We start from the raw sequence: 16,308 nt of genomic DNA, 5'->3' as shown, positions 1-16,308 counted from the left end.
GCCCTGTGCCTTGCTGATACTCATAGTGAACGCAAGCCACATTGGAAACTGGAATTGCTATAAACTGAAGGACGTATTTGAGCCACTGGGTGTCATCGGAAATGCGCCATCTGTAGTTACATTTTGTGATTAGTATCTCTTGTGTTTTTGGAGAATTCGTCTTCTTTATTTCAGCTTAGGTTTCACTACTTCAAGTAGGGCTGTGTTTGAGCACGACTCGAACTGTTCGAACAGTTTACATCACAATTTGGGAAATTTTGGGTTGTGTTTGATTTTTTAACAGCTCGCAATCTAGTGACTTTTGTTGGTACTATATCTACAACCTCTTTCAGCATTTGTATGGCACTGTGGATATTAATAATAAAAGTAACTATGAACATGGACTAAAATATCTTCTGGGGTACATGTCATATGTAAAATGACAACTGCCGGCCGAAGTGGCCGTGCGGTTAAAGGCGCTGCAGTCTGGAACCGCAAGACCGCTACGGTCGCAGGTTCGAATCCTGTCTCGGGCATGGACGTTTGTGATGTCCTTAGGTTAGTTAGGTTTAACTAGTTCTAAGTTCTAGGGGACTAATGACCTCAGCAGTTGAGTCCCATAGTGCTCAGAGCCATTTGAACCATTAAAACGACAACTAACCAATAAATAAGAGTTTGCACTCATATTTCTGTCAAACTCTTGAGATTTTGCTTGTGCCACGATCTAGTGATGTCTGACAGTACTATCTACAAGACGGGTATTACCATTGTAATTTATTCTTGCGATAGGAATTCAGTTTACATCGATATATTCTGTTTCTTAGGCATTTAATTTTACATTAATTTTACAACAAAATAGTCTACAGTAACTTAATTTATATTTGTTCTTCTTTTGGCTTTAAATATTGTAGTAATGAGGCAAGTGTGAAAATATTAGAAGTGCGATATTGAGAACTGTAACAAACTGCCATGTACTTCAGTACGAGGTCTCGTTTTAGAACACAAATTACAACCGCTTTGTTATGCTCACAGGTGTCTCAACTACATTTTCAGTCTTTCGATAGAGAGGTAATTCAACCTATCGCTGACAGCAGAAGTGGGGAAATAGCCACTGCTACTTCAGACCCCCATTTTATAAAGAAAGGTTATTTTCTAAATTTATGAATGGGCTTATGTGAGATTGATTATTGGTGGTGTGAAACCTCTCCCATTCAAATGGTTTCACTGTCGGAAATATTAGCAGTTACATATTGTGAATAATGCTGCTAGTAATCATTAATAGCAGTAAAGTTTAGTAATCCTCGTGGGAACAGTATAGCCATTGTCACTTCGGCCTCGCGACATCGGCCTCTGTTTGACATCAACATTGCTCGAGATTATATATGCCAAAGTCTTATTGAAGTGTCCTGTGAGGCCATTCGTTCGTGGAAGTAGGGAGTTATCATTCTGTGGGTGGCTTTGCAACGCGATATTCTCATACTAGTCCTGACTGGAAAACCTTTCCACGATCGTAGATCATCAGACGGGTGTTCTGTGCTTCAAAACGATGTAACCTACAAGAAACTTTGTAATTTCCAGAGCCCCGGCAGTGAGAACAGCTTTGGTGACAGACGTAGCAGGTGAGTTAGTCAATGTAGATTATTATCCATTTACTGCTATTTGTCGACTTGGAGAACCTACCAAAGAGGCCTTTTCCAATCCGGTGGAAAGGCGCTGCTGCAGGTGGAATTGGTGTCAGATACCTTACAGGCTAATTTCGGCATGTGATTCCGATGCTGGCATTCCTTACTGTGGCTCACATAGTGTCTAATGGCTCAGTGGAGATATGACCAATGATAATGTACCTGATTTTGTCTAGAGTCTTCAGGAATTCCGGGTGACCAGTTGTTGGAGCATCAAGGAATTAACTGAGGATAGTCCCTTGGATCATAGGTCCTCTAAGACAATGCTCCGTTTATTAAATTGAATTCTCCTATGGCCAGTATCTCCTAATTCAACAATTATATTGTGTTCAGCAGTGACTGATCTTCCAACTGCTCCTCAGCAATGCCATTTAATGCAACCATGAGTGAGATTTCATCTGTGCTGTTGTGTTCTGCCAAACGATTCCTGTTGATGGCCAATACAACTGCAAGGCACTATTCCTCAGTTGTAGAGTACTTCACCTCAGACTTAAACCTTACATTGGAAGCACAAGCTGTCATCTTTTCAACATCTTCCTGAATTTGTGCGAGACCGCTATTGTCATAAGACGCTGGCTCTGCAGAAGATATTAGCGCCTCCTTAAGGACAAGGAAAGACCTTTTCTGCAACTTTTTCCAAGAAACTTTGGCGTCTCTCTGTAGTGGTTCTTGCAGGGGTCGTGTCTTGGTACAGAAGTACTTTACGAATCGCATCGCGATTGTGTCGAGAAGTCGGAAAATCTCTGACTGCTCTTATTTTCTCTGGATCGCGACGGACTCCATAGCGATTAATTAGGTGGCCCAAGATATTTATTTCTTGGGTGACGAAGAGGAAACTTTTTGGATTCAGGTACAGACCTGTCATCCGAAAACGCTTCAGCACGGCTGTCAGGCAGCTTGGATGATCTTCAAATATCTACGAAAAAACGACAGTGTCATCCAGATAGTACAGACACTTCGGCCGTTTAAGGTGTCGAAGCAGTTTGTCTATCATATACTCGAAGATGGCTGGTGTGTTACACAGTCCAGAGGTCATAATCTTGAACTTATAGAGTCCACCTGGCGTTATCAAGGCAGTCTTTCCGCCGTCAGTCTCAATTTACCAGTAGCCTGTCTTCAAGTCTGTGGTTGAGAAATTCTTTACTCCTCTCAATAGTCTAGACTATCATCAATGCACGACAGTCAATGTAAATTTTTTTGCGTGAGATTTTTCAGTCGTCGGTAGTCGACGCAGAAACACCATGCCGCCCTCCCGAATTATGTGTCGTATAGATGGCGACGCACGATACAACAGCTGCCTAATTGCAGGATGATTCCCAGCGTTGATATAATGTTTTACCGTGGGCTGCTTGGTTTATCTTTTCTCCGCAGCGAAATTGAAAGCACCTGAATATTGGTGCAGGACACTCGCCGACGAGTGTTCGACAACTATAACGTCGCAAGGCTTCAATCATCCCAATAGTCCTATTCACACCAGTCAACTGCAGGCAACTCGCCGACGTTGTTCCCAGTCAGACCAGGCCTGTGTAGTAACTTCCTCCACTGCGTTTTCTGAAGTAGTAGCGGAGCACGGTTCTTCGTTGATGGCACTGAACTGCCCTTCCTGGACTAGTTCGGCTCTTGCTACGGCGTACTGTCAGCGATGAGTTGTGATTGCTCCTGACAACTGGTGATCCAGTGTTATCCTTGACCACCTACAATGCTTAAGATCATCGCTGGTATGCATATTTCCTTTGCGAGCATGAGTAGTTTTCTTTTTATTATTATTATTATTATTATTTTCCAATCGACAAAAGCTTTTCAGTTTAACTGAGCTTCTAGACTGACGACCGTGAACTCATCTCGTTGTTAACAATGGTATAACAACGCTTTCTACGGCAAACAACCGACAAGAGCAATCTTTGTTACGCTTGGTTGTAAGAATAGGTTCGCCAATATGGGGCACTAATCTTCCACAAACTATGGCTGCCTGTGATGCCTGCAACAAGGCCCATCCGAGAATAACATTAATAGTAATTCTCGCAATACGTGTTCCTGTTGACTGGACGTATTTTCCATCTCGACCATCAGCACAATCGCCGTCGTATTAGGGAATATAGTCTTCTTAACTGGTGACGATAAGCATTCGGCATTATAGAAAAATAATCCATTAAGTCAGTTAGCGCATGGACAGGTAGGCCGACGATGATGACGTCGATAAGATTTCCTGACTGTTGGTAACTGTCGTCCATGGAGGATGTCCATCTGTGGCGGCCCCTCTTCCATAGACAGTCGCCCCATTCAGTTTTACAGAAACCGGCGGCTACGTCAGTGGCTGGTACCAATGTAGAGCGACGAGGAACGGCTGTGGCGTGTTGGGGAGTTATGTCGTCCGAGATAGGCGATGGGTTTCGTCACACACTTCGTCTATAATCGCCTGCAGTTAACTGGCGTGAATAGGACTATTGGGATGATTGAAGTCTTGCGGCGTTATAGTTGTTGAACACTCGTCTTCTTTCTCTGCAACAGCGAACAACGTGTCCAAGGTGTCCACGGTGGAAACATATCGGCGTGTTTTCCTCCGTCCTCCAAATGCCTGTTCTCCTGTGGGGCGTTATACTAGACGGAGGAGTTGGTTGTACTTGCATTGGTCGGATGCTGGGTTGTCGTTTGATGGCTGCGGCGTATAATTGAGAGTTGGCCGACTCCAGTTTTCGTGGCGCGTTCAACAAGTGGCGGAGATTGATGCTAAAGATCGATACACGTCTTCTTCAACTCTTTTAATTAATTGCTGACGTATTGGGTATACATCGATGGCTGCTAAATCTTCTGAAATCAATCCGACGTTTCTGGCTGCCATACATTGCTGTATCTCTTCCCTTACTATATTGTGTATAGGAGGGGCGAGTCGATGGTGGTCTTCTAGAACTACCATAGCGACCACATTCGGTATTTGGTAGTACCTCTTCGTAATTTACCAGAAGAGCTTGGTATATGTCCTCTGCGACTTCATTATCAAGTGTGAGACATTGGCGGCTTCTGTCGTATTCGGATTTACGATGCGGCATAAGACCAAAACGTTGTGTGTCCACGACTACATCATTTCCCCACGACCTGGGCCCCTTTATTCGATTGTTCTTCCGTTAGTGGACTAGCTGCTGTTTGTCGCCAAACGTTTCCATCAGTTCGGATCGGAATTTCTCTCAGCTATAGAGCTTCTCCTCATTGTTCTGGAACCACTGTTGGGCTGTGCCGTCGAAGTAAAAGCACTCATTTGCCAAACCCCTCATGTCGTCCAAGCTGCTATATTTGGTGCCACGGTCGAATCCTTTCAGCCATTTCATCAAGTCCTGAAGAGCGCCTCTGGAAAACACTGATGGATGCCTGACGCACAGCTGTCGTATAATGTTGTTTCGGAATCCACCGACTTTCTGAATATACGATTTACTACTTGTATTCTGATTCCTGTCCGTATAGGGGACGTCCTTTACGTTGTCTAATCGGAGCGACGGTGAAGTAGATGATTTGAAAAATTGTCAATAAGAAATATTTGTTTTGACCAGCGACGTCGACCTCTACTCTTCATTGCATGCAGCCCAATACCTATGCAATAGCCCACTTCAGATCGATCGTTGTCCGTGCTTCCCAATTTGGACACTCCTCTGGTCTTGCGAATACATTTCCTGTTCTAATGTTTATTTATTGCTTTGAGGTAAAACTGTATTCGCACTTTTCATTTGTTACAACTCAATGGAAAAAATTAAAAATGTTCTGAAGCTGTCAATTACTTCCGTTTTTTTGGCCATCATTTCTGTGAGTGTTTGAATAATGTGTCATAGCTTTCCTTCGTCACACAGTGTCAGAAGTTCCCAAATGAACGACACTGTTGTGACAGACAGCGTGACTGTCAACCCACAAAAGTTTCCTCACGACAGGGTTTTCAAGAAGATATGAGGCACATGTTCTACACTAGTAAAAATTACTTTACTATTGCAGTCGCCTGCGTCTCTGCAGATGTTTCAAAATTTTGCAATGTACTTATTATTGTTGTTATTATTGTGTAACTGCAACAATAAAATATACAATGAAATTGCTGTACTTATGAGTAAACTTTCTCGTCCTCGTACTTTGTCCTATTGACTGGTGGTGTTTTAGGAGCTGCTGCCAACCTCACAGGAGGTGCAATTCGTTTACCAATGCGTAAAAATTTAATGCTAGTAAATAAACTAACCATCGATCACTCAACATTCACCGAACGACTAAGGAAAAATAAATAAAAATATGTTACTCTACTAGTGAATTCTGGGAAATGTTAAAAGATATGATCACAGCTTTATAGTGCAGTGTTTACCTTCGTAGACTAAAAGACTTATCATTCTTTACTCCATCTGTAAACCAAATTTAAACAGTCTCGTTAATAAAGCAATTATCAAAAGGGTTTGTCTGGTTCAACAAGTTCTAATAAAAGGAAGGGGCCCTGATGATACAGACTCGTTTCTGCAACGAACTCATTACTGAAATCATAGGCTATGAAAGAAAGCAATGAGTTAGACTCGCTGACACTCGTCTGTTTGCTCTTGATATCTGAGGAAGTCGTTAGTCAGAGTGCAGTAATTTGTTCTAAGAACTGTGTATCGATCTTTCCCGGCCGCGCGAGGGAGAAGTCGTGTTGAGATTGCTCTGTGCGATAACACCCACTTCTTAAAGACTAGAGACAGATAACAACGACATGCTGCCAACAAAGATTGGTAAATGAACGGGAGGTCATACTTCCGTACAAACAGGCAATGTATCTTGAATATTCCCTTATATCACCTAGCGTATGAGTACAGTGTTTTCTAAAAGTCAAGTAAAAGCTATGAGCTGAATCTCAGCCAAAACAGAGCAACACATGAAATCGTACAGGGTGGCAGCCAGTCAAGGACTATTTTAGGGAACCGATTTAAAAAATTTATTTCAAAGGCCCAGTCAAATCTTTACAAGTTTTCTCACAGACCAACTTGCGCTGTGCGTACGTGTCACAAGTTGCCTGTCTTTCAGAACTGAGGCAGTCTTGTCCAGTTAAAGCTGCTGACAAGAGACTGCTGAAACTGCTAGCGAATTCGAGCCATTGGTTTTAGCCAATAGCGTGCGTGGGATACAGGTCACGTGTGTGAACGCTGGAGCGTTCCGCAGTGCAGAGTACAGCTGCCTCTCTCTCTTGTGATCCAGACCTCGAGCAGAAAAGACGTCTTCCTCAGGAGGCAGAGCCTCTGGTTCTGCGTTTCACAACCGACCACCATCGTAAGTTAGCATGAACCGCCTCCCATTCCGTTGCCCATTTCAATTAGTCGTTCGACCTCCAAGACTGGCCTAAACCTGGTAACTTCTAACCCCAGGAGCTCCCCTTGTGTACCGAACACTGAAATACATTCTCTTTATTTACGTAATTTCCTGTTGTGTCATTTAACGGCAGCACGTTAGACCGCCTGCACATTATCGCTGTAAGCGGGATGCAATGACCTTTTTCCCGCTTCCCTGCCCTTGTACAAAATAGAATAAATACAATATCAATGCAAAGTTTGAGGTAAGTATTTTGTATTTCTTATGAGAACATGTTTCAAATGCAGAAAATGGATGTAGCATTTTGGTGTGTCAGGAGAAACGCCAATACCGAGTGATTACACTGAACATACTGCATCATATCATTCCCAGTCCATTGAATGGTTCTTTTTGGTCACTGTAGACTGAAGCTAGCCGGCCGGTGTGGCCGTGCGGTTCTAGGCGCTTCAGTCGGGAACCGCGTGACCTCTACGGTCGCAGGTTCGACTCCTGCCTCGGGCATGGATGTGTGTGATGTCCTTAGGTTAGGTAGGTTTAATTAGTTCTAGGCGACTGATGACCTCAGAAGTTAAGTCGCATAGTGCTCAGAACCATTTAGATGAAGCCCCAGTTTCTGGTATCTGGAGGAAGGGGGCTGACTTTGTCAGTCCTGGAGAGGACGGACTGGACTTCCTGTTATCCGTCGAAAGCGGTTTGTGCTGGAGCCAAATTTGTTGGCATAGCGGTTGATAATTTTTCATGACTACAGATATTATCCAGCACTTACTGGAAATAAACTTTTAAAAGCTCGGACTAGAAGCTATTCTTTGAAGGACAGTAAAATTATTATTAGAAGCAGGAAGTGGCCAATGGAAAATCCTTTTTGTAACACTGATCGTCTGACGTTTCAACAGTGTCGCGTACATTGAATGAGTGACCCTTTGTTCTACATCTACACCCATTCTCCGCAAACCACCTGACGGTGTGTGGCGGAGGGTACTTTGAGTACCTCTATCGGTTCTCCTTTCTATTCCAGTCTCGTATTGTTCGTGGAAAGAAGGATTGTCGGTATGCCTCTGTGTGGGCTCTAATCTCTCTGACTGTGTCCTCATGGTCTCTTCGTGAGATATACATAGGAGGGAGCAATATACTGCTCGACTCCTCTGTGAAGATATGTTCTCGAAACTTCAACAAAAGCCCGTACCGAGCTACTGAGCGTCTCTCCTGCAGAGTCTTCCACTGGAGTTTATCTATCATCTCCGTAACGCTTTCGCGATTACTAAATGATCCTGTAACGAAGCGCGCTGCTCTCCGTTGGATCTTCTCTATCTCTTCTATCAACCCTGTCTGGTACCGATCCCACACTGGTGAGCAATATTCAAGCAGTGGGCGAACAAGTGTACTGTAACCTACTTCCTTTGTTTTCGGATTGCATTTCCTTAGGATTCTTCCAATGAATCTCAGTCTGGCATCTGCTTTACCGACGATCAACTTTATATGATCATTCCTTCGCGCACTCTGTGTAAAATCTATCTGGTATCCCATCAGGTCCAGCTGCCTTTCCTCTTTTGAGCGATTTTAATTGTATCTCTATCCCTCTGTCGTCTATTTCGAGCCGGCCGAAGTGGCCGTGCGGTTAAAGGCGCTGCAGTCTGGAACCGCAAGACCGCTACGGTCGCAGGTTCGAATCCTGCCTCGGGCATGGATGTTTGTGATGTCCTTAGGTTAGTTAGGTTTAACTAGTTCTAAGTTCTAGGGGACTAATGACCTCAGCAGTTGAGTCCCATAGTGCTCAGAGCCATTTTTTCGTCTATTTCGATATCTACCATTTTGTCATCTGTGCGACAATCTAGAGAAGGAACTACAGTGCAGTCTTCCTCTGTGAAACAGCTTTGGAAAAAGACATTTAGTATTTCGGCCTTTAGTCTGTCATCCTCTGTTTCAGTACCATTTTGGTCACAGAGTGTCTAAACATTTTTTTTTTTGACCCACCTACCACTTTGACATAAGACCAAAATTTCTTAGGATTTTCTGCCAAGTCAGTACATAGAACTTTACTTTCAAATTCATTGAACGCCTCTCGCATAGCCCTCCTCACACTACATTTCGCTTCGTGTAATTTTTGTTTGTCTGCAAGGCTTTGGCTATGTTTGTGTTTGCTTTGAAGTTCCCTTTGCTTCCGCAGCAGTTTTCCAACTCGGTTGTTGTACCATCTCTTACGGTGTTGCTTGGCACATACTCATCTAATGCATATTGTACGATGCTTCTGAACTTTTTCCACTGATCCTCAACACCATTTGTACTTGAGACAAAACTTTTGTGTTGAGCCGCCAAGTACCCTGAAATCTGCTTTTTGTCACTTTTGCTAAACAGAAAAATTGCGCTGGAGCCAAATTTTCTGGCTGCTCAGAGCAGTGTTTCTTGAAGGATGTCATCTTCCTGTGTGGGCTGTTGTTTTACTTGGAAATGAACACTTTATTTCAGCTAATACGGCCCCAATGGGCACTATGAAGTTACCTGGCGGTAAAAATATACCAAAGTTAACAGCAGCTTGAAAAAGAAACATCAAACAAAAATGGAAAACTACGAAAATATACATAATAGTTACACGGCTCAGTTATTTGTTTGAAATACTATTTGATCAACGAGTGGCGGATCCGCCAGTATAAGAAGGAGGTTGGGGGGGGGGGGGAAGTACTGTGTGTCAGTAGGAAAGCAGTAACAGCAGAGTGGATCAATCAGGAGACCACAGTGATCATTCGATGTCATCTCTGTGACAGATGCACCAGGGATGGATAGCATGAGCACATAGCAACTGTTCAGAGCAGTGACATCCAGGATCTATGTATCAGTTAAATTCATCTGTACTCACTTAAATATGCATGTTGTTTGCTGTAGAATGGGACAGGCAGCTAGGACCCAACCAACCAGTTCCTCTTCGGTTTCTACTGCGGTTTCATACATCAAAGCTGTTAAGTAACGCCGGCCTTTGTGACCGAGCGGTTCTAGGCGCTACAGTCTGGAACCGCGCTGCTGCTACGGTCGCAGGTTCGAATCCTGCCTCGGGCATGGGTGTGTGTGATGTCCTTAGGTTAGTTAGGTTTAAGTAGTTCTAAGTTCTAGGGGACTGATGACCTCAGATGTTAAGTCCCATAGTGCTCAGAGCTATTTTGTTAAGTAACACTGTAGTAAAAGCATCCATAGGAGTAAGATGTGGCGATGGGACTGGGCAAGGGACAGGACCTCCTCTTCCAATCCAACAGTGACGGTATGTATCCCGCAGGTGCTCACGGACATAAAGTGAGAGGGGATGGTGGACAGTCGCCTTGAAACTACACCTTCTAGCGAACAAGAGGTACAGCTTACAGCAACTGTGGCAGCACATCTCGAGCGAGTTGCAGGTAACGTGCACCATTCAAACAGGGTTGCAGCAAGTAGTGTCCTGTTAGCAAATCTTAACAAGGATTCTTTGTTTCATGATATGCCTTTGATGTTAACTGTTTAACGCACACAGTCTATTAAGTAAGATTGTGCTCGGGTTAATCAGTACGAAAATGCGTTCGACAAGAAACTACGTTTGGTCACCAGCAGCGTCGATAACTGCTTGGCATCCCAGAGGCGTGCTCGAGTTTTCCTCAGTAGAAAAATGCGTTCGACCAGAAACTACGTTCAGTCACCCGCAGCGTCGATAATTGCTTGGCATCCCAGAGGCATGCTCGAGTTTTCCGCGGATTCACGTGGAAGAGACCTCCAAATGCGTCGAATCTCCGTTAGAAGCTGTTTCACAGCGAAGATATTTATACTCTTTACGAATATGCTGATGGATATGATCGTCTTCACTTCACTATTGCGGCCATCTATTTGGCCACCATCTTCAGGTGCGATCGCTGAGTATACAATCACGCTGGAACTGAATGAACGTCAGAAACGGCGGCTCCTTCACAAAACTTTACACACATTCGGAACCACGCGGCTCTCTTCTTAATCCTGTCGTGATACTCCTTGCGAGATGTGTCCCATATATGAGGAAACTTTTTCATTCGTTCAGTGAATAGTTGCACCTGTAAAGCGGCTGCATCCGTCGCAATCTGACGGCAGCCGTTGCTGGGTTTGCGAACGCATATGCACTCCCCCATTCACTTATAACTGCTGCCGCTTTCTGGCTGTCAGCGGTATCAGGCTTGTGCCTATGAGGCTGAATTAGTGAGGCTGAACTAATGAGGTGGTGTGAGAGTATCGGCTGGAGCTGCTGACCTGCGAGCGTGGCGGCGACGCTGGCGGCGGCTGCCGTGGAGCCGGCGGCGGAGGCGGCGGCGGCGGCGGCGTGCAGGTGCAGCGCGTGCTGCAGGTGCTCGTTCTCCTCCTGCAGCGACGCCACCTCCCGCTTCAGGCTCAGGATCAGCGCCTCGCGAGGGTCCTGCAACGTGACGTCACACACACTCTCTCTGTATCTCTCTCCGTCATTTATTAAACTGCTGGTAATTAAAATTACAGTTACTGGACCTCATTACGTTTAAAGCAGTGATTCCCAAAGTGGTCTATATCAAACCTCAGGGATAGATTCAAATCTACAAGGGTTCATGTCAGAGGACAAAAATAAAATGAATAAATAAGTCGTAGGTGAATTAGTGAAAATCTGGGTCCATGAGAGAGGACCTCATTTAAGCAGATCGAGCAAAACTCTCAGTTCCTATCATAGAGTTGAAGCTTGCTTCTGTATACCCCACTGTTTGCCTCGTCCACTAAGAGAGATGGTGGAGTAACTCTTCTGCTCTCAACATTCACTGGCATCATTAATGATGAACTTCCAGCACTGTAAATGTACAGTGCACTCTTTTCAACATCTTCGGAAATGCCATTTTCGACTTTGTTATGTTGATCTGAAACTGTGTCTCGGCCCGAATCTAGTCATCGAATGAATAAAAAGTAAAATATTTGCAGCTTGGATGGAGTGGAAAGAGTGTCTGGCGCATCAAGCGATGTATTAATTTGCTACATAGCATATACGGCACAAAACTACTTCGCAATGGTTATATACGCAAGGTTGTGAATTATATCTCAGAGGTTAGCAGTGGCCGGACACAAAAAATGAGCGAGCTGAAGTCTGTCGGCTTCTACGGACTTTTCCCGATGCAGAACTAGCGTGCCCTTGTTCATCTTTTTGTGAGCAGACTATACTTAGGTACCATACAAGCTAAAGTGAGTGAATGTCATGTTGATTAGCAGTCTCTTTAACCACGTTAGTGGTATCTTTTCTACCTTTTACTACGTGGAAAGGGGTTTCAGCGCGGTTATCAATCTTATTATACGAGAGCAGTTCAATAAGTAATGCAACACATTTTTTCTGAAAAAGGGGTTGTTTTATTCAGCATTGAAATACACCAGGTTATTCCCCAATCTTTTAGCTACACAACACTATTTTTCAACGTAATCTCCATTCAATGCTACGGCCTTACGCCACCTTGAAAGGAGGGCCTGTATGCCTGCACGGTACCATTCCACTGGTCCATGTCGGAGCCAACGTCGTACTGCATCAATAACTTCTTCATCATCCGCGTAGTGCCTCCCACGGATTGCGTCCTTCATTGGGCCAAACATACGGAAATCCGACGGTGCGAGATCAGGGCTGTAGGGTGCATGAGGAAGAACAGTCCACTGAAGTTTTGTGAGCTCCTCTTGGGTGCGAAGACTTGTGTGAGGTCTTGCGTTGTCATGAAGAAGGAGAAGTTCGTTCAGATTTTTGTGCCTACGAACACGCTGAAGTCGTTTCTTCAATTTCTGAAGAGTAGCACAATGCACTTCAGAGTTGATCGTTTGACCATGGGGAAGGACATCGAACAGAATAACCCCTTCAGCGTCCCAGAAGACTGTAACCATGACTTCACCGGCTGAGGGTATGGCTTAAACTTTTTCTTGGTAGGGGAGTGGGTGTGGCTCCACTCCATTGATTGCCGTTTTGTTTCAGGTTCGAAGTGATGAACCCATGTTTCATCGCCTGTAACAATCTTTGACAAGAAATTGTCACCCTCAGCCACATGACGAGCAAGCAATTCTGCACAGATGGTTCTCCTTTGCTCTTTATGGTGTTCGGTTAGACAACGAGGGACCCAGCGGGAACAAACCTTTGAATATCCCAACTGGTGAACAATTGTGACAGCACTACCAACAGAGATGTCAAGTTGAGCACTGAGTTGTTTGATGGTGATCCGTCGATCATCTCGAACGAGTGTGTTCGCACGCTCTGCCATTGCAGGAGTCACAGCTGTGCACGGCCGGCCCGCACGCGGGAGATCAGACAGTCTTGCTTGACCTTGCGGCGATGATAACACACGCTTTGCCCAACAACCGTGCTTTTGTCCACTACCAGATCACCGTAGACATTCTGCAAGCGCCTATGAATATCTGAGATGCCCTGGTTTTCCGCCAAAAGAAACTCGATCACTGCCCGCCATTTTAACAGCTCCGTACAGCGCTGCCACCTGTCGGAAGTCAATGAAACTATACGAGACGAAGCGGGAATGTTTGAAAATATTCGACAAGGAATTTCCGGTTTTTTCAACCAAAATTGGCCGAGAAAAAAAATGTGTTGCATTACTTATTGAACTGCCCTCGTATATAAGTAACATACTGCAAATCCCTGACTAAGGAGGTTGGCGGTTAAACCAAGTGCACTGAAGCCAAAAGTTAAAAATATGCTAATGAAGTATTAGGCTTTTCCCTGCCATTAAAAGCATTTATATATTAATTTTACTAGATTTGCATTTTATATCGTTTACAGTAATAAATGAACGAAACTTTACATGTTATTTGACGTTTTTCACTCTACACTTCTACAGTTAACCCTGTAGCACCGTATCATCTGTCAAAAACACATCTGAAGTTCATAACTTTGCAAAAATTCAACGTATGAACAACAGGCAGTCTACACAAAACAGTGTCTATGAGAAAAAGGTTTGGAGACCTCTGGTTTGAAGCATGCTGCTACCGCTGAGGAACAGCTCGCTGGTGTTGGTTGATAAATGATTGCAGCGAGAGATGGCGGAGAGGCAATTGTAGACGGATATGGGTCCACACGTTATTTTGAGCAATTAGCTACCGCGGTTAAAGTGTCAGATTCAGTTTCACCGTTCTTAAGGTAAAATGGGGTATGGGATGGTTTTCGTATCATCATTTGGCTGCGACGAAGAAAAGAAATCGTGTTTGTGGTCGTCAGTGAATTGAAGAGCTGTCAGAAGTACGTCGTCTTGGTCTATGATTTGCTACAATAAAATGGCGTAACATGGGAGGTCGACATAAACTGAGCATCAAGTAAACCAGTTCTTAGCAAATATCGCAATGGAACAATCCAACTGAGCTGTAGATAATGCTATCGAGTTTGATGGTCGCAGCGAGTGACACGTCATTTTGAATTCACCTTCAAGTGTGTCACCAACTTTTCCAATTGGTCCACTTCTGCAGGGTGGGCCAGAAGCCACGATCGGGAAATATACAACTAACACATACGCACATCAAAAAAAAGATTTGCATCACGTCGGTTCCGAGAGTTTCGGAACCTGTACAGAAAATTGGAATAGAGATCAACATAAACGTCACTTACGTCCTTTTTGTTGCTCATGAAAGCCACACATTAATTTTGTACCACCATACAGCGAGACCATCAGAGGTGGTGGTCCAGATTGCTGTACACACCAGTAGCACGTCCTCTTTCATTGATGCTTGCCTGTATTCGTTTATCAAGGCACTGTTGCTCCAGATTGTCCCACTCCTCAACGGCGATTCGTCTTAGATCCCACAGAGTGGTTGGTGGGTCACTACGTCCATGAAGAGCCCTTTTCAAACTATCCCAGGCATGTTCGATAGACTTCATGTCTGGAGAATATGCTGGCCACTCTAGTCGAGCGATGTTGTTATCCTGAAGGAAGACATTCACAAGATGTGCACGATGGGGGCACGAATTGTCGTCCATGAAGACGAATGCCTCGCCAGTATGCTGCCGATATGCTTGCACTATCGGTCGGAGGATGGCATTCACGTGTACTACAGCCGTTACGGCGCCTTCCATGACCACGAGCGGCGTAGGTCGGCCCCACATAATGCCACCCCTAAACAGCAGGGAACTTCCTCCTTGTTGCACTCGCTGGACAGTGTGTCTAAGGCGTTCGGCCTGACCGGGTTGCCTCCAAACACGTCTCCGACGACTGTCTGGTTGAAGGCATATGCGACACTCATCGGTAAAGAGAACGTGATGCCAACCCTGAGCGGTCCATTCGGCATGTTGTTGGGCCCATCTGTACCGCGCAGCATGGTGTCGTGGTTGCACAGCTGGACCTCGCCATGGACGTCGGAAGTGAAGTTGCGCATCATGTAATCTACTGCGCACAGATTGAATCGTGACATGACGTCGTATGGCCGCACGAAATGCATTATTCAACATGGTGGCGTTGCTCTAAGGGTTCCTCCGAGCCATAATCCGTAGGTAGCGGTCATCCACTGCAGTAGTAGCCCTTGGGCGTCCTGAGGGAGGCATGTCATCGACAGTTCATGTCTTTCTGAATCTCCTCGATCGCTTTGGTTCATTCCGAGATGCCTGGACACTTCCCGTGTTGAGAGCCCTTCCTGGCCCAAAGTAACAATGCGGAGGCGATCGAATCGCGGTATTGCCCATCTAGGCGTGTTTGAACTACAGACAACACTAGCCGTGTACCTCATCACTGGTGGAATGACTGGAACTGTTCAGCTGTCAGACTCCCTCCGTCTAATAGGCGATGCTCATGCATGGTTGTTTACAACTTTAGGCGGTTGTAGTGACATCTCTGAACAGTCAAAGGGACTGTGTCTGTGATACAATATCCACAGTCAACGTCGGTCTTCAAGAGTTGTTGGAACCGGGGTGATGCAAAACTTTTTTTGATGTGTGTAGTTTCAGGTGGTTCTGGCGAATACTACGGCCTGTGATCGTGTTCTGTTTCGTCACCTAGATGATACTGTTATAAATATGTATGCCATGAGTACTATTCGGAAAGTAAGATGCGATGGGTCACCGTGTTTTCCATTTCGCACCCGAGGGGGCCTTACTTCCCGAACAGTCGTCATACAGTGGCGGATACGAGTAGATTTCCAACTGAAGAACATTTTTTTCTTAGCGTATGGCTGCACGTAAAGGAACGAACGGGTGAGACATATGATGAAATTAGGGAAAACTTTTTTAATCGCTTCGGGAAGAAACCCAAAAGGAGGCTAGTCTTCGAAAACTGGAAAAAAAACCTTTTCAACTGGATCTGCGGCAGATACACCGTGCGGCGGAAGACTCAAGAAATATGACAACGATAATGAAGTCACGAACGCATAAATGCATCATTGCTTCGTT

General features: G+C 44.8%; 1 protein-coding gene across 1 annotated transcript in view; it reads right to left on the bottom strand.

The window, feature by feature from the left end:
* LOC126457630 (kinesin-like protein KIF12) overlaps positions 1 to 16,308 on the bottom strand; it is a gene marked incomplete at its 5' end in the record, with an annotated part of 606,856 nt that overhangs the window by 82,397 nt on the left and 508,151 nt on the right. Inside the window, 2 exons of the mRNA XM_050094104.1 lie at positions 1,506 to 1,542; positions 11,215 to 11,358. Of these exons, the coding sequence (XP_049950061.1) occupies positions 1,506 to 1,542; positions 11,215 to 11,358 (181 nt within the window). The remainder of the gene's footprint in view (positions 1 to 1,505; positions 1,543 to 11,214; positions 11,359 to 16,308) is intronic.

The sequence above is a fragment of the Schistocerca serialis genome, chromosome 1, assembly GCF_023864345.2.
Source record: "Schistocerca serialis cubense isolate TAMUIC-IGC-003099 chromosome 1, iqSchSeri2.2, whole genome shotgun sequence".
Taxonomy (NCBI): domain Eukaryota; kingdom Metazoa; phylum Arthropoda; class Insecta; order Orthoptera; family Acrididae; genus Schistocerca; species Schistocerca serialis.
The sequence above is the reverse complement of the archived record's forward strand: the minus strand, read 5'-3'. Positions and strand labels throughout refer to the sequence as shown.